Source organism: Gambusia affinis, linkage group LG18 (genome assembly GCF_019740435.1).
Source record: "Gambusia affinis linkage group LG18, SWU_Gaff_1.0, whole genome shotgun sequence".
NCBI classification, from domain to species: Eukaryota; Metazoa; Chordata; class Actinopteri; order Cyprinodontiformes; family Poeciliidae; genus Gambusia; species Gambusia affinis.
In genome coordinates, this window is record NC_057885.1 from 3,884,766 (window position 1) to 3,910,303 (window position 25,538).

Consider the following 25,538-nt stretch of genomic DNA (forward strand, 5'->3'; position numbering starts at 1 on the left):
TACTTTAACCTTGAGCGCATAGAAATCCACATCTCACCACCGTCTGCTAGAACTCTTTGTTCCCTAAAATGAATGGGCCTGTTCTCTTGTTTCTTCTTTATGGGTTGTCGTATCTCTGTTGGTCTGGGTTAGACTAACAGAGAGAGTAAATGGATGGAAAAAATGCCTATGTTTGTTTTGCTGGTGGATTTGCATACATTTTACAATACAGCAGCAGATGCTACCATTTCAAACTTTCTTTGTGTGGCTTTTTTTTTAGTTCAGTGCTCCTTGGTTTAGCCTTAGCTCTCCTCTAAATATATCTACAATGAAGAAGTCAAACAGTATTATTAGAATTTAGGTAAAACAGAACAACAAACACTACAAATGACCCTGATATTTCCATGACAACAAGCTGTTTCACAAATCTTTACATTCAAGGCAACTTATCACTAACATGCCGCATAAGGTCAAACAATATCTTAGACTCCAGTGTGCATGTATTCAAAAATATCTATGTTTAAAATGGTTTTTTTAAAAAAATTATGAGTGAAAAGTTCACAGAACAGAACTCTGTTTTAGTTTAGTGAGGTTTTATACTCGGGGACAGTGACTGCTACGGCTGTGGAAGAATGCAAACCGGCAGACTGACGGAAGGTGAATGACACAAAGGATGTTGAACTAAAAAGAAACTAGAAACCAAGGGGGCAAGATTAACAGTAATCAAAGAGAAATAAATCCAAACACACAAAGAACAGAACACAAGACTAACCTAAGAAACTAAAGACAAAGGACTAGCATAGCTACCTCTCAAACAATAATAAACACAAAGATCCAAACTAAATAGAAAAATACCTACAGAACTTAAATACAGAACTTAAATAAATCACCACACAGTCACCTAAAGATCAGAACACACTGAGATCTAATTAGCTGAGCCACAATAACAAAAATACACATTAGACTATAGACACAATAATAATTTCGAACTGTTCTGAGCTGTCAATATTTGCTTCCAAAATTTAGAGTTGACTTTTTTATGTTTAACCTCAATTAATGCTGAGGTCAAGAGTCAGGGTGAGCATATGACTACTTGCTGTTTCTTTTAATTATGTGCTCCATTTTACCAGATACTAATTGTCAGCCCACAACTAACCGTACTAATTAGCCTACTGACTGCAGAGCGGGGCAGCATCGACTTCTGGCTCTAACAGACCTATTAATATGTTTTTACGAAGCCCACCGATCCTCCACTGATTCCCTGTGTTAATTGCACCGGTTTGAACTTGTTACCTGTACAAAAGACTCCTGTCCAATTAATCAGTCAGACTCAAACCTCTCCACCATTGGCAAGACCAAAAGGTTGTCCAAGGACATCAGGGACAAATTATAGACCTGCACATGACTGGGATGTGTTACAGGACAATAGGCAAACAGCTTTGTGAGACGGCAACAACTATCCAATTATTAGAAAATGGAAGGAACTCAAGATGACGACCAGTCTCTCTTAGATTGGGGCTCACATCTTGAATTATTAATGTTTATGAGACAAGTGAGGATGGCCCAGAACTACAGAGTAGGACCTGGTCAATGACCTGAAGAGAGGTGGGACCGTAGGTTACTATAGTAACACACTACGCCATTATGGATTAAAATACAGCAACGCACAAGCCAGTGCATGCCCAGGCCTTCATTACTTATCAGCTGGATGCATACTGATATTCTGACCCGCAAACTGCTCGCATTTCTACTTAAAAAAAAAAAAAAAAAAAAAAACCGTCGCCGCCCAACTTCCAACCTCCAGAACTTCTTACGCCTTCCCCCTTTAAAGAAGTTGGAAGCGAAAGCGAATTTGCGCTGCTCTCTCTCTCTCTCTCTCTCTCTCTCTCTCTCTCTCTCCCTCTCTCTCTCTCTCTCTCTCTCTCTCTCTCCCTCTCTCTCTCTGTTTTGTTTTACTCTTTAAGTAAACGGGCATCTTGGAAACCGAACGTCAGTCTGTCGTGAGAAACTCAAGGTGTTTGTTCACACTGAGCGGCACGAGGAAGGAATAAGAAGATAAGAAAAAGACAAACCGCGTTAAACTGTATCAACAGGATGTTTCGGTGCTTGGAGTTCGTCGCTGTTGTTTGTCTGTTTCTTGCGGCCAAAACCACAACAGGTAAGAGGACTCTTACATGCGCCATGACGTGAGCCTAATGTTTGGTGATGTTATATTCTTATTCTGTTAAGTCTTTTAACTATTTGCTCAGTCTTCGGTTTCCCCGTAGTGACGTCATGTCAGTTCTGGCATTAATTCCCGGATGAACTTGGCGAAATAGGAAATGGATCACAGGTTTATTATGTTTAAAGGGAACTGACACCCACAACTATCACAAAAACGTTTTAGACCTTGTTACATGGTTTTAAAAAACTGAAGTGGTTACTTCGGAGTACAATGTCTTACTTCCTAAATAATAATAATAATTAAAAAAATTAAAAAAAAGAGTATGAGACGGACATCTGTTAGCTGTGAGGTAGGAATGTTGCTCTTCTTTTGTCATTGTCTATAATTAGCCGTGGTGTTTACCAGGATGTTGTATCCTGGGACTGTGAGGGAATTTTTTTATACGTAGCTTCCTGGAAGTTTTTTTTCCAAAATTCATTAAGAAAAATAAAATGATGTGAAGACAATGGATAAATACTACATAACCACATTTGTGTCTCTTGTCCGTTTTCACTTTCAGAGCAGATTTTGCCTCCACAAAACCTGTCCCTGCGCTGGATAAATGTGTTCATTCCAGAGCTCACTTGGGAGCCGCCTCCGCACTCCATGGCAAACTGCCACTACGAGGGAAAGATCGAAAAGAACAACGAACTGAAATCAACATTTGTAAGTCAGCAAAAAAAAAAAATGTTTACAAGAAAACATCTTTAAAACAGTGGTAATTGCAGTTCCATGCATTAAATTATACAGCCGCACATTAGGGGTTATGGTGCTGCAATGTAAACACAAAGCTAACACACAAAGCTGTAAACATATTGACAGAACGAAAATGCAATTTTTAGATTATGCGAACAGCAAAAAAAAAACTTTCTTGTTTTTCTTTATTTACAATGCCGGTCTATGGTATTGTAACCTTTGGACCTTTGACAATTCCGTCCATTGTCTAAACCCATTCATCCTTTCAGTGTTGTGCAAAATTGAATGCGCTTTATTGGGACTGTATGCACCAATCCAGTTTATGTGAAATGAAGCGTGGTTTTGTCTTGACAGCTTTTGCCTTTGCTTTTTTTCAGTAAGTTTTTTTTTTTTTTTTTTTTTTTTTTTTTTTTACACACATCTACCCACTCATATTTTTGTAAATGTATCTTTAAATCTTTATGCCGGTTTGTGTGCAAGGCTATTTTAATACAAGAATATGTTTCAGTCATTGGAGTCCAGGCTCTACGCTTAAAACAGCAGAAGATGAATGCTTTACCAGGGGTGTTGTAAACAATTATTTTTAGTAATCAAATGTTCACTCAATTATTCTGATGACTAATGAATATATATATATATTATAGTATAATAATATATATTATATCAGTACTGTCCAAAATGTTCTTATCTGTGTATCCCTAACAATTACTTTTCTGTAGCTTAGAAAATTAGCCCGTGACAATAATGGCTCATTTTGTTTTGGTCATCTTGGACTAAAATGACACACAAAAATCACTTTTTATAGTCAATTCCAGATTAAAAATAAAAATGATAAAGCAATAAAAGTGCTCACAAAGACACTTTTAAACAAAAGTTTATACTCCAGTTTCCATTCCAAGCCAATCAATAGAGTCATTTCTGTTGACCACAAAATTGCCCCGACTGGAATTATAGAATTAAATTTGCTTAATGGGAACTCTGCAACTTCGAAAAGGTTCATGTTTTTCAAAAAAAAAAAAAAAAGATGTTTGCACCAAGATGAGGTGTTTTTTAGGCCGCATTAAATTTAGTGTGTCTCACAAAACTGCAATGGAATCACTTTTTTTGCGTCACACGTCTCTTCAGATTTCATGCAGCAGCAATGAGCATGTTCATGTATCTTGGCCTCTTTGGATAAAGCGCGGCCGACTCCACAGCATCGTACAGTTTATCATTCGAAATCGTTGAATCCGTTGCTCTTGTGTGTGTGTGTTGCTATTGCTACAGGGAAACTGGCATGACTTGCATGATGTCAATGTTTTGACATCATGCAAGTCATGCCAGTTCCCCTGGCCTCCTCCTTGAGTAAAAACTTTTTTTTTAGCAAAAAAAACCCCCCAAAAAACGTGAGTTCTTTTGTCGCTTTTCCTTTAAGCAAATTAATTTTTGTAATTCCAGTTTGCACAATTTTCTGGTTGATGGGAACGCAGCGAGTGGGTAAGATGGTGCAACTGGGCTTTTTGAGTCACCTCAGGTAGAAGGGTTTTTGCTAAACCTTCTTCACTAGGTGAGTGACACCTTCAAATCAGCGAAGATTTGAAGATGTCAAATCTTGACTGCCGTGAAGACCCAGGAACTTACTGGAACTGACCTTTTCCACTTCGCATCTTTGCGACCAACAAAATCGTTGTATTCCTACTAGCCCACAGCAGCCTTTTGTATTTTTACATGTACAAAAGACTGTTTTACATGTTTCAACCAGACATTGGACGAGTGTTGTGTTTGGAAGAGTGTAGAGGGAGGAGTAGTCTTAGTGGAAAGGGAACCTTTGCTCCACCCACTAGCTGTTTGGATCACCTAATGGACAACCATAATAAAACAACACTTCATTGTGAGATTTTCAAAGCTAATGATGTTAATTTACCTGCTAAATCTGCTTCAAAAGTTTCCACATCTTTACCCCTGACCTGTCTGGTGAGTCTCCACCTCCCAAACTCTGTAGTGACTCTGACCAGGCTCTTTGTGTCTGTGGACCACATTTGATCCAACTGGGATTATTCCTTCTGGATAGACGCCTGCTTCTGTCTGCGGCTGTATTTAAGGTGTTTGTCTCCCTTTTGATAGGGGCCTATCAAAGACAAGTTTATGTCTTTTAACAACGACCCGCTGTTCACGGAGGGAAGACATCTGAGTTGCTCTTTGGAAACAGTTTGTCACGCTAAGCGAAGTGAACCTGCGTTTTTGAATATAACTTACCCAGGTAAGACATTTACACTTAATATAACGCATTACTACAGAGGGTAAATGCATTGGTTTATAGCAATCTGTGCAAAATGTGTCTCAGGTCTGGTGAAGTCGTTGGATTTCTACATGACGTCCGCCAAACGAGGTCACTGCTCCTGGTCCCCCGCCATGACAACCATGACAACCCCAGACCTGCGCTTCTTCTATCAGTACGTCTGTGTGTGCAGTGAATATTTTGTGTAGGCTTGCAACACTTCCTGATTCATACTGAGCTGCTTTGGTTGCATCACAGCCAAACTGAGCCTCCCTCCACCTACCCCCCCTCCCCCCCCCCCCCCCCCCCAAAAAAAAAGTAAGATGATAAACTTTAGCAAAGGCTAATCTGGTTACTAGCTTAGCTTTGTTGTTCAGTAAAAACCAGCACTGAAAAAACCACAAAATCTCCAAGTGTTTTTGGTCTAGTTTCTACTGCCAGTGTCTTTGTACGCTTGAAACAAGACCAAACAGACTCACAAAAGTAACTTTTCACCAGAAAATAGGAACTGATTTTAAGTCTATATAACATTATAACAAGACAGTTTCCCATATTACAAATTAATCTTTCTGTGAAACTAGTTAATTTTCATCAATATTACCAAATTATTGATTTAAAGCAAACTCTTATTTCTTGCTGAAACATTACTTGCAAGTCTTATTATTATTATTATTATTATTATTATTATTATTATTATTATTATTATTATTTCTTCAAATGTACTAAAATATTAGTACTAGAATCTTACCAGAAATACTAGGTAAGATTTTCTGTTTTTACATGCGAACGCAAAGACATTCTACTAGTAAAGCTGACATAAAAAAATAAAAACGTATCGTTATCTGGCTAAAGGTTGATTTCAGCGAGTTCACTCTGACCAGGTTTCCAGGGCCTTTAGAAGAGAAACGGGGACACAGCATCATACATCCTCCACCATGTGCGAAAGGGAGAGGGGGAAGCATCTTCTACCTATAAAAATTTTCTTAACACCATAAATCCATCATATCAGAGCAAAGCAGCTTAAAGTTTACGATTTCTGGTAACTTCATACATATTTTGACATCTGACGCCATGCTGTCCCACATCCTTTTGGTGAGGGGAAACATCCCACACTACAGGCGTGTGCTGGCCATCTGGCATTATTCAAATCTACAAAGCAACCCCCAGAAAACGGTGTCAGCTGCCTGTAATGCTGCAGTTGGGAAACGCACACATGAAGAAAAATAAAATCTGCAAATGTAACCGTCACAGTGAACTGAAAGAGCAGTTCTAAATATCAACCAGTGCTGTAAGCTAAAGGCCACAGTCCACAACAATTTAAGAGTTTATATGCTCCACCAAAAGAAAATTCCAGCTTGTTTTGTTCAAATGGCATAAGTGATGACTTCCTTTTAAGCCAAGCTAATCTTCTGCCTTGACCAGATGTGGGCTGTGCTGGGGTTGGAGGGGTGGGGGTTAGAATAGTTCCCCTTTATTCATCTAGATGGAGAAAAACAGGCTCCATCTGTGTTTGCTTTCCCACAAATATTCATCGTCATTGTTGCAAAATCTGCCTGGCAATAATTCAAAGAAGATCAAGGTCATTTACATATATATATAAAAAGATGTTTAAATTTAGAGTTTAGAGCCGTTGACTAAACGGCTTTAAATATTTGAAAGCTGGTTTCAATGTGACTGAAACATCTAAATTAACAATCAAACGTCTGTAGCATGAAGACCAGAGAGTCTGATTGTTCTGAGTTACAGTCCACGTCTTGGACTGATGATGTGTAAACTAATAGAGATAAAAGTGGAGATTCCTTCAGTAATCGGTAAGTGCTCGCTTTCACAACTCTGCTAATATAATTACCAGGCGCAGAAAATAAGAGTCTGAACCAATAATAGGATTCGATTCCCCACATCAAATAACCTCAGTGTTTTTCTTTTCTCTGAAGTTGAGGACATTTTTCATTTTTAAGACTTTTGTTCCAGATGGTGGTTCTAGGATGCGGCTGTAGATGCCGGTCCCTCTATGAGCCGACAGCTGCACCGTTATCACCAAGAGCAGTTAAAGAGGGACGCAACCCTTTACATTTGCTTGCCAGGCTCCTTAATTCCCTGACGGTTACATTTAGCAGCGTCTATGCCTCGCATTCAAATCAGTCCTGAAGGATCAGATGTCCACTCTCCATGCAAATAGAAAAGGCAACCGAGCAACATCAAATCGAGCAACATCTGGACACCTGGTGTTGTTTCTGTACAGCATTTACATTTGCACAGTTACCGCTGCAAAATCTACAGGCGGAGAGCTCAGTTATGTGGCCGAATGGAATGCAAGAAGCTCGAATCTCTAAACATAAGCTTTTCAGGAAATTAAAAAGAAAAAAAAAATCCTTCTTCCTAATATAAAATTATTCTGTTTTTGATGTGGTTGGTGGGACAGTTCAAAATGAAACACATGTGAAGAGTGATCAGCAGAGTTGATCTCCCCAAAGCCTGACTAGTTAAGCCATGTTATACAATCAGAAGCTCATACTACCCTTTAATTGCTGATCGTATTTTGAGTTGCTTTTCATCTAAAAGAAGCTTTTATCAAAAGCAGAAGTTGCAGCTTACTGGATGTTGCTCAAGCTCAGTGAATAAGACATGCTGTTTACCCCTAAGTGCTCTACACATTCCGGTCTGAGTAATGTTGAGTAAATACACCGTCTGCGTTGCCTGTCGTGTCATTAGCAAGCTAAGGTTGACTGCAGCTTGTGTTGAACGTGACTTTACTGTCGTTCTGCTGGTTCTGCCAGAATGGCTGTTGGTTGTCGCAAACCTTATGGTTGCAGTGACAATTGAGGGCTTTGTCTCTGGGAAGCAGGAGTCCAGGTGCACTAGCTTCTCAGGAATCCTGCAGCACACCTCTCCTGTCTGAGCAGCAGAGGTCTGTCAATGTGAATTCATGTATGATTCATTTGTTCGATTTAATTTGTACAATTGGTTATTGTCAAATTTATTGAAATTTAACAAGTGTGTTCAGCGTTCGTCGAGTCATCTGTTGGCAGATGTTTTTATGGAACGTTAACTCCAAACCATTTGTAAGAAATTTGCCGATTTGATGCCGAATTCTAAAAAGTATTCCAAAGCAAATGGAGCTTGAGAAGCTGAAACACTCAGCCGTCATGCTATTTACTGCTCCAGTATGTAGCGATTAATAACAAATATGACTTTTACATATGTCTTAAAACTGTCAGCATGTTGTGACAGTATAGCATGAGACAGATAATCTGTGAAAAGATGAAGTTCCTCCTTGAGCTACTATTGTCTTCTGAACAAACGAAGCGCTCCTGACCAAAGATAACCAATTAGGGGGAGGAGGCGGGTCTTAGCGCTGTCAATCAACGTCGTGAATGTTAATGCTAACTAGCATTAGCATTCACAACCTGCTTTGATTGGTTTCACTGGGAGAAAACAGAGGAGCACTAATTATTATCAGTCTTATGCTACACTGTCACGGCTTAGTGACAGTTTCAACAAATGTGTAAAAAAAAAAAAATGTTATATATATATTTTTTTTCATAAAAGGTACACAGTGCAGCTTTCAGACAGTACCAGCTGGTGTTTCCAAAGCAACCATTTATTTTAATTTGTGGCTATTGGCTGCATCTGTAAAAGCCAAAATCAGAAAGACTGCATTAGTTTTTAGTGCCCAGATGTTTTCTACTGTGCATCTCAATACATTTGAAGTTATATCTGGCGTTTGACTGAGACGGGGTGTTGCTCCATGACATCAGATTTATCCATCCCATCTGCTTGGAGTCTCTCTCATTCCTTCTGAAGATGTTTCTGCGGTTTGTCGTGTCACTGATTAAAATGTTTTCCGTATAACCCATCCAGATTCTTCCAGTCTTCAAAAAGGAGCTGTAAATTGCCTTTGTAAGACTTTTGTCACTAATTGAATTAGCCAGACTTAAAGAGCCTAAATGTTTTCGATTAGAGAAGTAGACAGTTCTGGCTGGATCTTCTCTGTTTTTTTCTTTGTCATCTCTTTCACCTCAGACGTCCCCTTGTTTTCTCACATTACAGTCTCACACATGTGTTTGTCTTGGAATTTGTAGCTCAGCAGCCATAAAGGACACGACAGAGTATTAGAGCCATGCTAACAAAAAAAAATAATAAAATAAAATAATTACGAGAATAAAGTCATAGTTTATGAGAATTAAGTCATAAGAGAAGAAATTGATATTGCAAGAATAATGAGATAATAAAGTATCGTTGTCCTTGTATTATTTTGACTTTATTTTGGTAATATTGTGACTTTATTCTGGCACGACTTCACTCTGGGAATGCTACGACTTTATTCTCACATTTGCACAATTTCATCTCATATTGTGTGATATTTTTTTTGTCATTCTTTGATGCATGACAGTAATCGTTTATTTGTTTAAAGATTGAAGGATCAGTTCGTGGACGGACCACCGACAGTGACACTACAAGAATGCTCATCGTACAGTTACACTGGTGGCGTGAAGTCTGGGTGTGATTTGGATACAACTGCAAGGATGAGCATTATGATACTGTTCAATGCAACAGTGAACAACGAAGTTGTTTGGAACACCTTCCATTTGGACGAATTAAAAGGTTAGTAAAACTGGTTGCTCCATTTTGGCAATTATATTCTAATAACACCTGAATGTGTGATTTGAAAAGTAATAATTCTGTGGAAAAACTTGAAAGCTTTACTATGTTGGTAATCCCTTCCATGTGTTTTTTTTGCCTGCAAAGTAAAACCAGTTGCCCCTGATTGGACAGTCAAAGAAAATAAGGACAATTTCAACATCAGCTGGACTCCTCCAGACGTGCTAGATTTATCATCATGGACATTCAAAATAAATTACACCGTATGTGGAAAAGAGGTAAGACACTAAACACTTTCATTTGTATGTACTGAAATTCTATTCAAGAGTCAAAGGAGTAATGGCTTGTTTGTTTATCATGTAAAAAAGTCAGTAGGCTGTTTATACTTCCACTAGTCAATAAAAAAAACTTTTTGAGAAAAAAACTTGTTCTCAATATCTACACTTTTGTAACTTGAAATTGTATAATTTCAATATTAATTTGATGATCAAGGCCTGAAGTGGTTCAAGGTCAGATGGAATATGATGTGAAGGTAGCACCTTAGCATCAGCTTCTGTTAAACACCATGTTTGTTTAGCGCTTTAGCATTAGCAAAACTGCTTTTTATAATTAGGGTTTAAGGTACATAGTATCATGTTTATTTCTTTCAAATGAAAATCTGCTAAATGAAAAATGCCTCTTTTGTTCTGATGCATGTAAATAAAATCCAGGGCCAGCTGCTGACTTTAAGTGGTTAAGTGTCAGTATGAATCCATCAGTACTGGTTCATTGTCCAGCTGAAAGGTCAAGAACCTCTGTGATAAAGTGTTCTTCTTTTAGTGTTTCTAGGGTTGTTTGTTTCATTGTTCTGCATACATCCAATTTCCTAAAACAAACAAAACAAAACAAAACTTGTGAAATTCCTTCTTTTGGATTTCATGCTTAGATTCATCAGTTCCCATAACATTCTTGGAGTAATACCTCATCTTCTGTTGCACAGCTTGCCATGAAAACTGTTGAAGTACTGGGACTAAATCAAACCTGGTGTATGTTTGGTTACGAGCTCGATGTAATAAGTGTTAGAAAATGATCTAAGTTCATTTACTTATGAGTTTATTTGAAAGGTTATGTTTTCATATTAGTATTTTGTTTGTTGTTTACTTGGTTCCTTTCTCTAAACAGTTAAAACATTATTAACTGTTTTTAGGATGTTTGCCTGAAGGCTGGAAACGTTTACACATTCCTGTGTTATCAGCTGCTGTGGTCATTAGCTGCCTGTGTTAACAGCTTCCAGATGAAACTGATTTGTAACGGTCAGCCTCTTGCCCCTCTAAGGGCATGTCCACAGAAGGTCCCAGAACATCCTGTGGTAAAGGTCTTTGATCAACTGTTTGTGTGACTGTGTGAAAAAGCCCAACCTCTTTCCTTGTAATCATAATAAAAGGCAGTTGAGAGCCGGCGGAGTTAACCCCAGGCAGTTTGACGGCGGTTCTCCATGTCTGGCCTCAGCTTCCCTCTTCTGCAGAAAAGCAACTTGTGTTTTTGGTTGGTTCCTTGGAGGTTAGGAACTAAACTAGACCCAACAATAAGCCTTTCTAAAGAACGTTGGGGGCCCCATGCACTTTACCCGATGCTGCCATTGGGTCAGATTGACATTTATTTGTCTACTTTTAGGAGAGACCATTGTCTGCATCCGGACATTCCTACAGGCTGGAGCGGTCCCCTTCCTGTCGGTACTGCATGAAAATTCAAGCCATCAGCGACCGTGGCAACTCGCCTGAAACTGATGAGAAGTGTTTTGGTACAATTGTATTTCTTCCTCCTTTTTTTTTATCATTTTGTTTTTCTTTATTATTTTAAAAGGATCTTCTGTCATTTATATCACCTCTGCAAACTCAAATCATTGGCTTTTATAATGAGCCTGGTGTTAGGATAGTACCATGACTCTCCTCTTGCCAGTAATCATCAGCTACCCCTTCATTATGTTTGCTGACTGATCATCCTGATGCCTTTATTTATAGATCCTGATCGGGCTTCCTTCTCGGCGTACATCGTCATCGTTGCCCTGTTAGTCACTCTGGCGGGTATCTCCATTGCATGTTTGCTGAGGTAAGACTTTTTTTTTTTTTTTAATGACTAATTATACCCATGGGATTGTTAAAAATGTCACATGTCAACCATTAGCTCCCATGTACCTCAGTGAGATTTTGTTTGACCAGCCAACACGAGTTAAGGCATAATGTGTGTGTTGAGTTAGCATTTGTAGAACCTTTTCTTTTTTCTTTTTTTTCTCTTTAACTGTTGCTAAAGATGTAAGTCTTGGACATTTTGGCTTATTCTGCTCTACAGTAGGGTAATTCTATTTAACTCAATTCAATTCAGAAATATTTATTCCAAAAGGTAATTAAATGTCGTAACTCATTACTCACATGTGAATAAGCGTGTTCACGCAATAATTCATTTAAAAACCTGCTGCTCCATCTTCCTTCCTACTACATCCTGTTGGCTTCTTCTGGCGTAAACCACTGGCATGTGGTTGGCGCCAGTGGCAGCGTCCAGTTGTTGATGGTGTGACTCATGTGACGGCAAAAAAGTGTTTCCGTTGCAGTTTTGTGAAACACGTCAATTTTGATAGGGCCAAAAAAAAAAAAGCCCACCCAATTCTGGTGGGAAATTCTTTTTATCGACAAATGAGAGTTTTTTTGAAAGAAACAAGTCAAATTTATTTTCAAAAATGTCAAATTGTGCAATTGTATGGCCAATTATATGTCCTGTATGACGTCATCACTGTTTAAATCCGCGTGATTAGGAACCTGGAGATGTTGGAGTAGGGGAATCACGACAAAGCAGGCTGAATTCAAATGCACACCACGCTTTTCTTTTCTTTTCCCTTTTTTTGCCTACATGTTGGTCCATTCCATAAAGCCCCAATGAACAATGAACTGCATTGAAGTTTGTGAGTTTAATGTGAAAAAAATTGAAGAAATGTTATCCTTGGGTATCATGGTTGGCTCTATTTTTACCTTTGAAACAAAGTTCTTTCTGTACAGGAATAAGAAGCGTATTTTCCCCAAAATACCAGTTCCTTCGAACTTCTTCAAAGATGTTATGGAAAACAACAATGAGGTAAAGAGAAGAGGGGGCGGAGGGGATAGTGTTACTAATTCTAGCGTTGTTCTGTGTGTTTGGGACACTGTTGCCGCTAACAGCACTATTTCAGGAAGCATCTGGTATATTTGGACTAACACTTTCTTCTTTCGGGTGCCTCTTCCTTCTCTCAGAGTTTTTTTCGCAAGTTGTACGTCCCGCCAGAGGAACAAGAGAATTGTACCGTCACGGTGGTGAAAGATGCGCAGACCATCAAACCAGACTGCTGAAACTCCTCCGCTGTCGGCGCACACTTCCTCTGAAGCAAGAAATCCTATTGGCATTAACACGGGGGACCTGATTCTGAGTCCAGTTTTACGAAACTCTGCAAAAAGTGATCTCAGGCGACTGTAGATTAAAAGGCCAAACTTTACGATGTTCATACAGCAGAAGAAAATCGACTGCCGTTTGTGAACAGATTCAATGCCTGAGATTCAGTCGCTTTGCACTAAAGGGTCACTGAACTGTGAGTCAGGACTTTTCCTTGGAGTTCCTTCTGACACATGCAGCTGTTCCTACTTAGCCACAGCTGTATAAGATGCAGACTGGAAGAGATCCACTATTTATCCCCAGCTTGAGGTGTTTTGTGTCATAAAATCTCTGGTTTCCACGTACAACTGAGGCACACCACGAACATTTGTAGATGGGATTTCTTTCCTTGAAGAGTTCCCAGACCAGAATCCAACAATGTGCCACAAATTCTCCTATTATTACTACCTACTCCTTGCTGTTTTTATGTGGTGAAACCAGAGGGACGCAGTACTGTACGTCATCTTTGTGTAAAGAGTTTTCCTTTTAATTTGCACATGGAAGCATTTTCAGCCCGCAGTGGGAAGGATAGTTATCCTGGAAACGGGTGGAAAATGCTACACTCTTTCTGCTTGAATTTCTTGACAGTTGCATAAAAAGATGAGTCATTTTATCCCATTACCTACAAGAAGCTGCTAAATTCATTCAATCATTTTTACACCATGTATAACAGATATAAATCTAGGTATGTAGTCTGCAAACCTAGCAAATGTACTGTAAATGTAAATGCACACGACTCCAAATGTTTTCTGGCGGCAAAGTGCTTTGAGTACAATCGATGGGATGTCTGAGGTGTGTGTGAACCAACATTAGGGAAATACACACGCCTCCTTGGCTGCATTAAGGCCAGATTTGGTGTGACAATAATCCACGAGAGTCAGATCCATAAATGCGGGAAATTCTCAAGGTTACAAAACCAAACATCTGACTGAATGTTAACAAAATATAAGATGGTAAGAAAAAACATTTAACGAGGAAAAAGGATGTTTCCACTGAGATCATTCAGTGTCAGAGAGTCCTAACTTTGGACAACGTTCTCATGCCAGAGATTCTAGTTCCTCTCTTCTGACACAACTGGCCTTATCGCCTCAACAAACATGGCGGCACTGGCCACCACCGACTCATAGGACAGCCTCAGTATCTTCCGGCAGACGTTCTGGGGCCCAGGCCTGTTCAGAAAGGAGAAATAGCTCTGACCCTTCTTTTTAAAAACCTATTTGCGTTTTTATCCAAGTCTGGTTTATTGTCCAAGTTACACCCCCCCAACAACCTCCAGTTACTCAGACCTTTCCTACCGTGACCCCTTGAATGTCAACAGGGGTCCTGGAGGCTCTTGGACCTTTTCAAGTCCACAACCAGTACCAGTATCACCACTTTGGGTTCCAAGTGGTTCCATGTGATAAATGTGTCCAACACAAGCCTGTGTTATCTCTCATCACCGCCACCGATGAGTCCAACTACCTCGGACTCATGAGAATACTTCTGTGGATGGCAGGTGTCTGCACAGTGGCTGAAATCACAGGTGTAGAGAATAAAAAAGAAAAGGTGAGAAAGCTTTTGATTAAACACTTTGGAGGAAAAAAAAAAAGATTTTCATTTGATGAGTTAGTATTACTAAAGAGCGTTAGTGCCAGCTTATTGGTAGGTTTATTATGGACTTTGCATCCAGGCAGTTCCCTTGTTTCTGTTCAGAAGTGGGCACCTCAAACTGCAAGAATCAACCTTTATATGTTCAAGTTACTGCCAAATTACCAAATGTCTCAATATTTACATTTTTTCAACTACTTCTTACCAAAAGTATAATAACATAATAACTGCAATCTTGAAAAAAAAAAAAAAGTGTTCATTTAACTTTTTCTCCTCTCTAGAACAAAATCAGAACTCTTATGGCATTAAATTTTTGGGGCGACAGCGGTAGGAGTTCACCCAGCAATCGGTGGGTCGCCGGTTAGATTCCCAGTCTGTCCGCCCCACCTTGCCTGATAGTAGATTATTATCATCAGCATGTAAATGAGCCTTTTGAGATTTGTATTTGAAATATATAATGGATTATAATTGTTATATTGACGGTGCTAAGTGAACTTTTTTTTTTTTTTTCACTATTTTTAAGTCTTCCAAAGATGTCCACCATGGACCAGCCCTCTTTCCCCTCCCCCAATCTCTGAATCTGTTACTTTCCTAGTTTGGAGATATTTTCTGTGGATGACATGCTTTGTGTGATTGGTCAGTGGAGCTGTTTGTAAATGCCTTAAAAAACTCAGTTGGGTCTCTTTTATAGCTGTATATTTGCACACACACATACACACACACAGAAACTGTGGGTGCATTTGTTTTAAAGTAAAGCCTTATGTGTATTTTTATATCTATTTTTTTATGATAAAGCAGGTCTCAACAGAGGAATGATTGTATTTGTCTTTTGTGGGGCTTTCAAGAAACACGGCTCCCATTAGTTACATTGTGAATATTCATTGGTAGCAGTAGCAACCTTCCCTATTCCTCCACCCTCTATCCCCAACAATGTAGTCAAATGTCTAATATCAGCGAGGTAACTTTAGTTTACAGTTATGTTTTTTTTTTCTAGCTTCTTTCTTTTTAGCTATGCTAATTAAGTACCTGCTAGTTGTATCATACCATGTTACGCACCAACTTTCAAAGTGTGCCTCCAAATCTTGGCAACAAGAATGTCATTTTTTATTTTTTTGTTCTTCAAAAAAAAATGTGAATAAAATGAAAAAAACACAAAGTAGGTGTGCTTTGTATGAGGCTGTATTTAGTTTGGTTCATTCCTGGTGTCTCATTTTATAAATTATTTTTACTGGTAACTCTTTTGCTAATTTTTTTTTTTTTTTTTTAAAGAAGAATTTACCACAGTTGAATAGAGTGAGTTACAAACATGAAGGAAGCATACACACACGTTGTTGTTGTTGTTGGTTCCACTTTGTTAATCAGGAGCATTAAAATGACTTGAAACAAACAAAATAAAAAGTACAGAAAATTAACTAATGAAAATTAGACATAGTTTCTGAAATGTATTTCTACAGTTTTAATTTTTTTTAAAAAATGAACAGGTCTGGAGAAATAGGATTTTTATTATTACTATTTTATTATTACTATCATCATTTTTTTTGTCAGTTTCAAGTTATTTCAGTGACCATCATGGGCCTTTGGTCATCAACTGAAGGTTACCAATAATGTTGTTTATGTGTGTAAATGTTAGAATTGGCAGAGTCGAAACATGTCAGCTAATCATCACGAGGTTCACAGTCGGAGGTTTTCTGCACCGGCCCATCACTGTCTTCTGCTTTAGCTGAAAACTATCAAGAAAACTGAAACTACTTGGCAATCTCACTTCTGCAAGTTGTACCAGAAGCACATTAACTCTTTGGTCTGAAGGGAGCCATGTGAAGGTGGATCAGGTCTTCGGTGTTTGAGTGTTGGTCTCAGCTGAAGGTAAGACCGACCCCTGAGCCGTTTCTGCTCTTTCCAGGGAAAGTATTAGAAAACAACAGCGGATATTGTAAAAAATAAAGGAAGTATAGAAAATGTCAACGTATTCTGATGTTCAAGGGACTTTCCAGAAGGAAAAGAACAGAATTTCTGAGAGAAATGACATGACTAAAATTAGCCTACTTCCACAGAAGGACGACATCCTTTGAAATTGTTCCTTATTTTGTCAGAACATTGAATTAGAGTAGTGCAAAATTAAAAGGAAGGCAAAAATACCTTTTGACACGGGGGGGAAATATCCTAAGCTAACGAGTATCTTGAATTAGTTACGAGAAACTTTCCATGACCGCTTCACTGGTGCTCAGTCTGCACAACAGAACAACTTTAGCTCATCGAGTTCGAACTGGTGATGTTAAAGTGCAGCAGTCTTTGATCATCTGCGGTGTGACTGCGCAATGTTTGAGAATGACAGAAGCACATTTTTAGAAAAGCAAGACCGAGACCTAAAGCTGCTTGAGTTTTAATCGTAGCGGTACGCTTGGAGTCGGCTTAAATGTTCTAATCTGGTCTTTCAAAAGAACTAACCGTCAGTTTGGGTTGAATTGGTATTGTGTAGGCATTTCCCAACTATAATGCTGTCATCCTCATGCATCAGTGTTGATACGGTGGAATAGTTGGTAGTTTGCACTACATATCTTCTTCTTGGAAGGTGCACAAGTTGTTTTATTCTCACCTGTTCAGAGTCCTTTGCTCTTGACATTCATTTGGAAACTGACTGTAATCTGTACTTCTTGAAAGTTGGACCTGACAATTTTGGTGTTCACACCTGGAGCTGTAACACACTGTGAGGCCTTTCAGAAGGGATGCATGAGATGACTTTCTGGGTTTCTATAAACCTGGAAGATTTAAGGGTTCTATTTTTTTTTTTATTCCAAGTTGGCTCCTTTTGAGGTCAGATGTTTTTCTGACCGGACCAGTTTCGGACTTTGGAGTGATTTATATGAGTAGTTCCTTCTGTGATGTGGAACAACAAACAACTGAAAACATTTCGGAATGTACAATACTAAATTTGAGAGCGTGTACCCATGGGCGGAAAGATTAAGTTATGATGCTTCCCAAATGTTCAATTTCTACATATTTATGGGTTCTCTGCCGTCCAGGAGATGGAAAAACAACAACAATAACAAAAGGCTTAAAGAAACCTAAGGTGTAATTTAAATAACACATGACTTGTATTAAGAGCCACTGCAATAAATCAATATTTGAGGAATTTTTAAGTGGAGTTACTCATTAAAACTTGTTTTTAGTCAGAGGTTTACGTTTTTGTAAAGATGTAGCAGAGACAAGATCAGTGACACTGAACCAAACTCATATCTAAACATTTGAATCTTAGTTTTACTTCTACGGTCCGTTGAGACTCGTAGACAATTTCTCAGTAAACAAATGTGTTTACTGAGAAAAACACATTTGATATGCATTGTTGTATAAGCATCTCCTTAAAAGCCCAAAATTAACAACCACAATCTACACTGCCAGGACTTTATAACTCTGCTGTATCTCCAGTCCAGATATAGACCAGCAACTGTACTTCTCTGTCCAGAACAGACAATCCACCGAAATAATATGAGAGGTAAGGACGATGGTTCTGATGCAACGCTGGAGCAATCAGTGCCTCCTTTCTGTGACAAGTCGGAAATAAAATGCATCTAAAAAATTGCACTTGTTTGCAAAATATTTGGCCTCTTCATAATTCCTCTGATGAAAATTTCTCACCAATCATTGCTGTGCTTTATAGAGCGGCCGTTTACGTGTTTCTCCCAGGTTTTTTGCCTGGAAACCACCGAAATTCCCTCAGATAAATACAATGCACCGAAATCCCCATTGTGGCAGCGTGAGGTTTTCAAACTGCTTTGAATTCATACAAAGCTTCCTGTTAAGAGATGTACAAAACAAAAGCTTTGCTTGTGTTAAATATATTTAGAATTTTACTTTCTTGACTCAAACGCTTAACTTCCTGTTGCACATTGCCTATTTGACAAATAGGGCAGCAGCTCCCTCTGGTGGCCAACCTGAGCAGTGCCAATATGTCGGCTAAAAATGGTCCTGATGCTGCAGGGATGCAGATTGGCGAGGATGCTATGAATCTAACTCGTGTTGGATGCGTGATTGGCTGGCGCAGTCTCTGTGGCGCAATGGAATAGCGCGCTGGACTTCTAATCCAGAGGCTCCGGGTTCGAGTCCCGGCAGAGATGGGTCACTCTGTATGCCAACATGGCAGGTCTGCGATTGTTTTTCAATCACATCTATTCGCTGAAAAAAAATTCACCTTGTAGTGATGCTTTTCATAGTATTTGGTCTGCAGTGAAAGCAACACACGTATAAATAAACACACACAAAAAACATACTTTTTATCTCTTTCTGCAATGAACTGGTTCAGTCTATTTCTTCTCGTCTCTGAAAAACAAAATGATTTGTGCGTGATTTGTCCGTACACACACTATCTTTCTGATAGTGTGTGTACGGAATTTATGTCTGTCTGGCTACTAGTCTGTTGATTTTAAGCTGGCATCATTTTGTTATCTACTAAAAAGACACAGCATCCTGCTGTAAGAAATAATATTTTCCAAATAAAATGTAGCCATGTCACAAGAAGGATATTTTAGTTAATTTTATGTTTTTACTCCATCCCTTAAAGGCTTGAAAGGTGGATGGAAATAGTAGTTCCCTTTAATTGAAGGGCTCGCGTTTTAAAACAGGTTTACTCCAGGCGCATCTCTTTTCAAAGCTCTTCATGTGACCGTGGGTTTACACAGACTGGATGCAGCCGCTCCAGGAGTAGATTTGACATTTCTTCGGGGTGGCAGCATCGACGCTAGAGGGCGCTCCAGCACCAGCGTCCGAGAGAGCGCGTCTCATCTCGGAGACCCGCCGAACCGTGACAGCTCCTCTTTCAGGGGACTCCATCAGGACGGCCTAGATTATCTGACAGGAACGAGGACAAGGCCTGTCTATCCGTCATGTGCTCGAGCCGTTTCATCACATTGACGTCACCGTGCTAAATAGTCAACGTCAATTTGAACGAGACAGGTGCATTTTTGTTTGTTTGTTTGTTTCTATGCCTGCTCCCAGCGTTGAACTCTCACTTCAGTTCACCTACAACAGAGCATTTCTACGTATTTTAATCCGGTTAATCTTAATCCACGATGATGTCATGGCCAAAGGTCACACTGGACACTGAATAGTGTGATGTCAAAGCACACACATAGTTTATGAACGCATCCATTACTTATTAGTTAACATTTTTAAAGTGTACCCACGTTATTTTAAGAAGTCAACGCTAGAGCTAGTGTGTGTGGGAGAAAAAGGAATGCGCCGCTAATGAGAATATGACGTCAAGTCAGAAAAAACTAATACGACACAGGAAGCAGACCGTGGTTACGTTCAGTGAACTTTATTTCACTCCTCTAAATAAAATAAATTAACTGAACAAAAAATATATGAAATACTTAAAGAAATTGGGTAAAATTTACCTCATATTTATGTATATATTCAACAGCTACTTACTCAGTTAAATTAGGTAAAACTATTTCTTGTTTGCTAGTAGGTAATACCTGATAATTACAAATCAAAGTTAATTAAAATCAGTTAATAACCATTACTTATTCAGAGAAGGTAAGATGTACCCCCAAAAAAGACATTCAGATCATACACCTTCTCAATGTTTTTAATACATAAAGTCATCAAAAACAAAAACACAGAATAAACTGCAGCACAACAGTGTCACACAACATTTCAAATAATGAACCTGTGTTATAATCTAACAACTTCAAATGCTGTTTCAGTAATGTTGGGCAATAAAACATATTCTTGTTTTAGGACATACAGACTGCTCAATAATAAAGGAGTAGATCAGAGAAAAGGAGAAGTGAGGTGATCAGAGCAGAGGTGCAAGGGATGTCCAATCACATGAAGATTTTCTTGTATCTAAACTCTTACTTGTGTTTCTTCAGCCTCACACAACAGTGACTGAGCAAATCTGCAGGTGTATTTATACACAACAAATAACTGAACTGCCTTGTTTATATGCAGCAATAATACACTAAATTATCCAAAAATGAATAAAGTGCAGTACACACCTTCACACAACATTTCAATGAATAAACCCGTTTTATAACTCACTAAGCTAAAGGCTTCAAATGTTCTTTCTGGATAATTGGTCAATGCAAACAACACTTTCAGAGGCCCCTTACTCTATTTTAAAAGCCACAAAACCCACACACAAACTCTACAAGATTGTTTCTGTGTGTACAGTATCAAACATCTGGATAAAGACAGATCAGAAAACCAACATCCTTTAGTTTCTGTGCTTGCTCTCACTCTGAGAGAATAAAAGAAACAAACAAATGGGGAGGGAAAGAGGGTGAGTTCAAAATTCTTCAGGATTCAGTCAGTGGTATTGACCAGACTGGCCAGTTTCTATTGCTTTTCCATTTCTGTCAATGTGGAGAAATCAGAGAACAATGGAGTGGGCTGAGAGAGGCTGCAACATACTTGTGTATCCATCTGTACATATATTTCTGTGTCTGTGTGTGGAGCAGAGGAGGGAAGAGAACAAAAATATAAAACTATACTGCATTAAAACTCTCTGTCCAGACAAAAGTTCCTCTTGGAACAAGAGGGGAAATGTATGTCTATTGCAGGAGCTTGTTTTTGAGGCTGTGGTCCTTCTTCAGTAGTTTTTCCCCATCAAGTTCCAAAAAGAGTTTTTGAAAAGCTTCAAATGTGTTCTTGAGCTGCTTTGGATAGTCAAGGTTGAGGGCATATATCAGTCCCATCAGCAGTACACATGCCTTTGTTCGCCTTCCACATCCTTCCATCACTTGGTTTCCCTCAATCACAATCGACACATCTGATGGATCCTCCTCAGCCATGATGTTGTGCATCACGATCACCTTCATTGTTTTGTCTGTGTAGTCCTCACATTCCTACATGTTAAAAAGAAAGAAACAAAAAAGATACACATTTTTAATTTTATTGAAGATGCTGTTTCAATACATTTCAACTTATCTAAAGGAGAGCAGAGGGGAGTGATCAGAAGATAATAGGAAAAGGGGAGAAAGAGGAAAGGAGTGGAAAGGAGAGGATACCTTGAGTTAATCATCTGTTATCAATGACATACCTGGCAGTCATGGAAAAGATCTTCTTGTCTTTCACCAAGGTAGTTAATGAGGCAGCAGACAACTGCATCCCTTTTTTCCTCAATGCTCTGTGTCTGTAGGGAGATACAATGTAGTGAAAAGACTGTTAGTGGAGAGTGGGGAGAGAATTGCATACACTAAGACCGAATTGCTTAAAAACCAAAGGGTAGTTTAAGTTGGTAAGGAGCTCAACTTTGTGCACAACAAAGCAATTCTTTACAAAATTCACTTTTAATTCACGTATATCAATAATGACATATTTGTGAAAAAAAGTAAAATAACATACGTCATTTAAAGTGTCCAACAGAGGGTGCATCTTGGAACCAGCAGCCCCTCCTTTAGCACGCATAAGCTGCATAAGACCTGGTGTGTACTCATCAAGCTTTAGCATGAATGTCTCCTCCAAAGAAACTGTCGTGATACGTCTGAACTCTTCCTTGATCTAGGAAATAAAAGGACAAAAATAAAATTTTAAATGACAGACCAGATCTCATAGTAATCACATACATTTTTCTTGATGGGAAGGAAAAATTATAAATACATTCTCACCTGAGCTTCAATGAATAATGCTGGCCACCTTTCTTTAAACATTTCTTGCATTATTGCTGATTTAACGCTGGCATCCATGAAGTGTCTTCCAGTGGCATGATATGAGTTGTTTGCCTCTGCAAGGATTAGTTGTATGTCTCTGGAAAACTCAGGTACTTGAAATGGCACTGGCCATGCAGCAAGGCGACATGAATCAGGCAGAATAATGGTGTCGCTGGAATCTGACGATGTGGAGTCGGACACCTGTGAGGATGCATCATGATCTTCAGGGCAGATGTTTGTTTCAGGAGTACTTGCAGGATGGGTGCTCACAGAACTCAAAGAGCTCAATGTAGATGATGGTCCTGATTCAAATATTGGGTGTAGGTCAAGGGTGATGTTAGGCTCTTTTAGGATCATTTTAACAGTGGCCTTGTCATACAAGTCAGCAGTTGAGGTGACACTGAAAAACTGATTGTCAAAGTCTTTGTCTTGGTATAGTAGTCCATATTCCCCATGCAATTGGAAAGTTTTAGTAATTATGGAAACAAGATTGTCTACTGTATTGGGAATTCCTGTTGGAAGTGTCAACTTCTTAATGCTGTGTTCTTGTAAAATTACTCTTAACTGGACTGCCATTGCTGTTTGGTGTGTGCTTCCTCAGCTGTAGAGACAGAGAAAGAAAATAAGTTGAGACAGGTTGTTAATAGTTTATCAGATTATTTGAATAGGTTTGCTTCAATATTCTTCTGCCAAAGAAATAAAAGGAGATTTAGTTCAGTAGAGATTTGAATAAGTAATCTTTGATTGTCATTATTATAGATGTCATATTTATAGATGTAATATGCTTCATAAACAATATTACAAGATTCTGAAAACATTTATAATATAAAATCAATTCTAAAATGTTTTACTTGAACACACAATTCCTTTAAAATTTTTTGGTGCAGCAACAGTGGGTGTTTACACACATAAAGGCGGGATACAGTGGTACTTTGTTTTCATTTTACACCATGTTTGTTTCCACTCTGGTCCACATCCAGCAAGCTGGATGAGCGTCCTGTTTCCATGACGACTGACCGGAAAAGACGTGCGACACGTCATATTTACATGAGTCTTTAGAGTCCCGATTGTAAAAATAAAACTCCGAGAAACGCTAAACTTTAACAACAGAGACACAAGTACACATGCATGCAGGTAATCTGGAGAGCGAATTATTATGTTTTTAAACAGACCGCGGCGGAGACCGACTCTAGCAGCCATGTTGAGGGAGCTAACGGTGCTAACGGGTAAACAACAACTGCCTGTGTCTCGGTGCAGCGTGATGACCTGCAGATATTTAATGACCATTATACCTTAACCACACTCGGCAAAAGCTGAACTATCCCCTCTACAGTCTATGTGTTGCCTAAACATCAGCCCATTCAATATATTACAAAAAACTGGCGTTGACTATAACCTTAAAACCAGCGGTCAGACACAGTCATGCATGCTGGCTAATCTTGTAAAAAGCACACCGCGAACACATTTCAATGCAACGTACCTGCAGTTGTCCAGACAGTTAACAGCCATGGTGGCGCCAGGGACAGATTCAAACTTTGATTTCAAGTAATGGCATGTTACACAGATGCACATCGAATATAAGTGAAGTGTAATATCTCATCGTTTCAAATATTACAATTTGCCTTCGCGGTATTATTCACAAATAGCTTACCTTCAGCTCACGGTTCGTTGGTAAAGGATGCAGAGTTTCCTGTCCCGCTCATTCAAAAACGCGGTTTGACGCATGCGCAATGTTGGAGCACCGGACTTAAGATTCGGGGGTATATTTTACTGTATTTTCCTATGTAGTGGTTTTTAATGTTAACGAATGGGTAGCATGTGTAGAATTTACCCATTATTTTGTAATTCCTTGGCTGACTGAAAAAATTAATTAAATTTCATATGATTTGTATAGATCATATTTACCACTCTCCAAAATCACTTTTTTCAGTGTAATGAGAATATGACGTCAAGTCAGAAAAAACTAATACGACACAGGAAGCAGACCGTGGTTACGTTCAGTGAACTTTATTTCACTCCTCTAAATAAAATAAAAAAACCCGAATAGATGAAATAAAAATAAAAATGAAAACATTTCAATATTTATGCTTTATTTTTGATTGACGAGGGGAAAAAATACCGAAGAAAGAACAATAGCCAGGCTGTTGAATTTAAATAATCCCACAAAGCATTTGAAAAAAACAAACAAACAAAAAAACACCGTCAAGTATACTGTTTTATTATACTTTTTTATTTATATTTTTGTATTAAATGTGTACTTGTGCAGTTGGTAGCACTGTTGCCTTGCAGCAAGAAGGTCCTGGGTTCGATTCCCGGCCCGGAGTCTTTCTGCATGGAGTTTGCATGTTCTCCCTGTGCATGGTGGGTTTTCTCCTCCCACAGTCCTAAAACATGACTGTCAGGTTAATTGGTCTCTCTAAATTCTCCCTAGTTGGTTGTTTGTCCTGTCTGTCTCTGTGTTGCTCTGCGACAGACCGGCGACCTGTCCAGGATGAATCGCCTGAAATGTTCATTGGAGATGGCCGCCAGCAGCCCTCCTGACCCCACTAGGGACAAGGGATGGTTGGATGTGTACTTGTACATCTTATCATACTATAATATTATTAAAATGCAGTATATCTCAGGAATTCAACTTAAAAGACAAACTCATATGGTCAAATTGTATATTTAATTTAATTTAGTTGTGCTTTTTTTTTTTACTCCGGTTATTGTCACAGCTAGTTTTCCTTCTGAAAAGCATGTCGATTTATTTTAAAAATTTAAAAAACACAATTAGCATAAAACATTGAAATATCCTGTAAAATTACTAGAATTTGCTTTATAATCTTATCCGTGTTACTGTACTTGTACACCTTTTTTTACCACAGATTTTCATTCCACTTTTCATTCCGCTTTCGATTAATATACAAGGAAAAACAACACTTTGAAAAGCTGGTTTCCTTTTGCGAAAGTCTCACTAACATTGCGTCAGACGTTCTGCCTTCAGGTAGAATCAAAATTTTCGGAACAACTGATTTTTTTGTTATGATGTGTAACCAGGAATATCCAAATCAACAGTGCTCATCCTTGAGTTTAGCGAAGTCAGAGTTCTTTGTTTATGTGTTACTATTTTAGTCTGTGCCTTTCATTC

The 25,538-nt window shown here is 38.7% G+C and overlaps 2 protein-coding genes and 1 non-coding gene across 3 annotated transcripts; 2 read left to right on the forward strand and 1 right to left on the reverse strand.

The window, feature by feature from the left end:
- The first annotated feature begins 354 nt into the window (after positions 1-354).
- On the forward strand, positions 355-15,915 carry il13ra1 (interleukin 13 receptor, alpha 1). The gene is made up of 10 exons (XM_044097966.1): positions 355-2,137; positions 2,703-2,848; positions 4,982-5,117; positions 5,202-5,310; positions 9,550-9,740; positions 9,885-10,015; positions 11,391-11,517; positions 11,738-11,825; positions 12,767-12,842; positions 12,998-15,915. Exons 1-10 carry the CDS (start codon positions 2,074-2,076, stop codon positions 13,091-13,093), a joined length of 1,164 nt encoding a protein of 387 aa, XP_043953901.1. The 5' UTR covers positions 355-2,073; the 3' UTR covers positions 13,094-15,915.
- A 2,882-nt stretch (positions 15,916-18,797) lies between these two features.
- On the forward strand, positions 18,798-18,871 carry trnar-ucu. Its single transcript has one exon. It is a non-coding gene; the product is annotated as a tRNA-Arg (tRNA).
- A 1,236-nt stretch (positions 18,872-20,107) lies between these two features.
- LOC122820502 lies at positions 20,108-24,330 on the reverse strand. Its single transcript, XM_044097967.1, has 5 exons — positions 24,060-24,330; positions 22,367-23,009; positions 22,104-22,259; positions 21,799-21,891; positions 20,108-21,604 (listed from the first exon to the last, which is right to left on the reverse strand). The coding sequence occupies exons 2-5, from the start codon at positions 22,982-22,984 to the stop codon at positions 21,311-21,313; spliced, it is 1,161 nt and encodes a 386-aa protein (XP_043953902.1). The 5' UTR covers positions 22,985-23,009; positions 24,060-24,330; the 3' UTR covers positions 20,108-21,310.
- Between the last annotated feature and the right edge of the window lie 1,208 nt (positions 24,331-25,538).

Bases quoted from the DNA above. Each gene is read 5' to 3' on its own strand.
- il13ra1 (XM_044097966.1), top strand. From the start codon at position 2,074: ATGTTTCGGTGCTTGGAGTTCGTCGCTGTTGTTTGTCTGTTTCTTGCG. The intron at 2,849-4,981 runs GTAAGTCAGCAA...CCCTTTTGATAG, and splicing joins ACGAACTGAAATCAACATTT to GGGCCTATCAAAGACAAGTT. The intron at 11,518-11,737 runs GTACAATTGTAT...CTTTATTTATAG, and splicing joins AACTGATGAGAAGTGTTTTG to ATCCTGATCGGGCTTCCTTC.
- LOC122820502 (XM_044097967.1), bottom strand. From the start codon at position 22,984: ATGGCAGTCCAGTTAAGAGTAATTTTACAAGAACACAGCATTAAGAAG. The intron at 22,260-22,366 runs GTGAGAATGTAT...TTTATTTCCTAG, and splicing joins CATTATTCATTGAAGCTCAG to ATCAAGGAAGAGTTCAGACG. The intron at 21,605-21,798 runs GTATGTCATTGA...TTTAACATGTAG, and splicing joins ATCTTTTCCATGACTGCCAG to GAATGTGAGGACTACACAGA.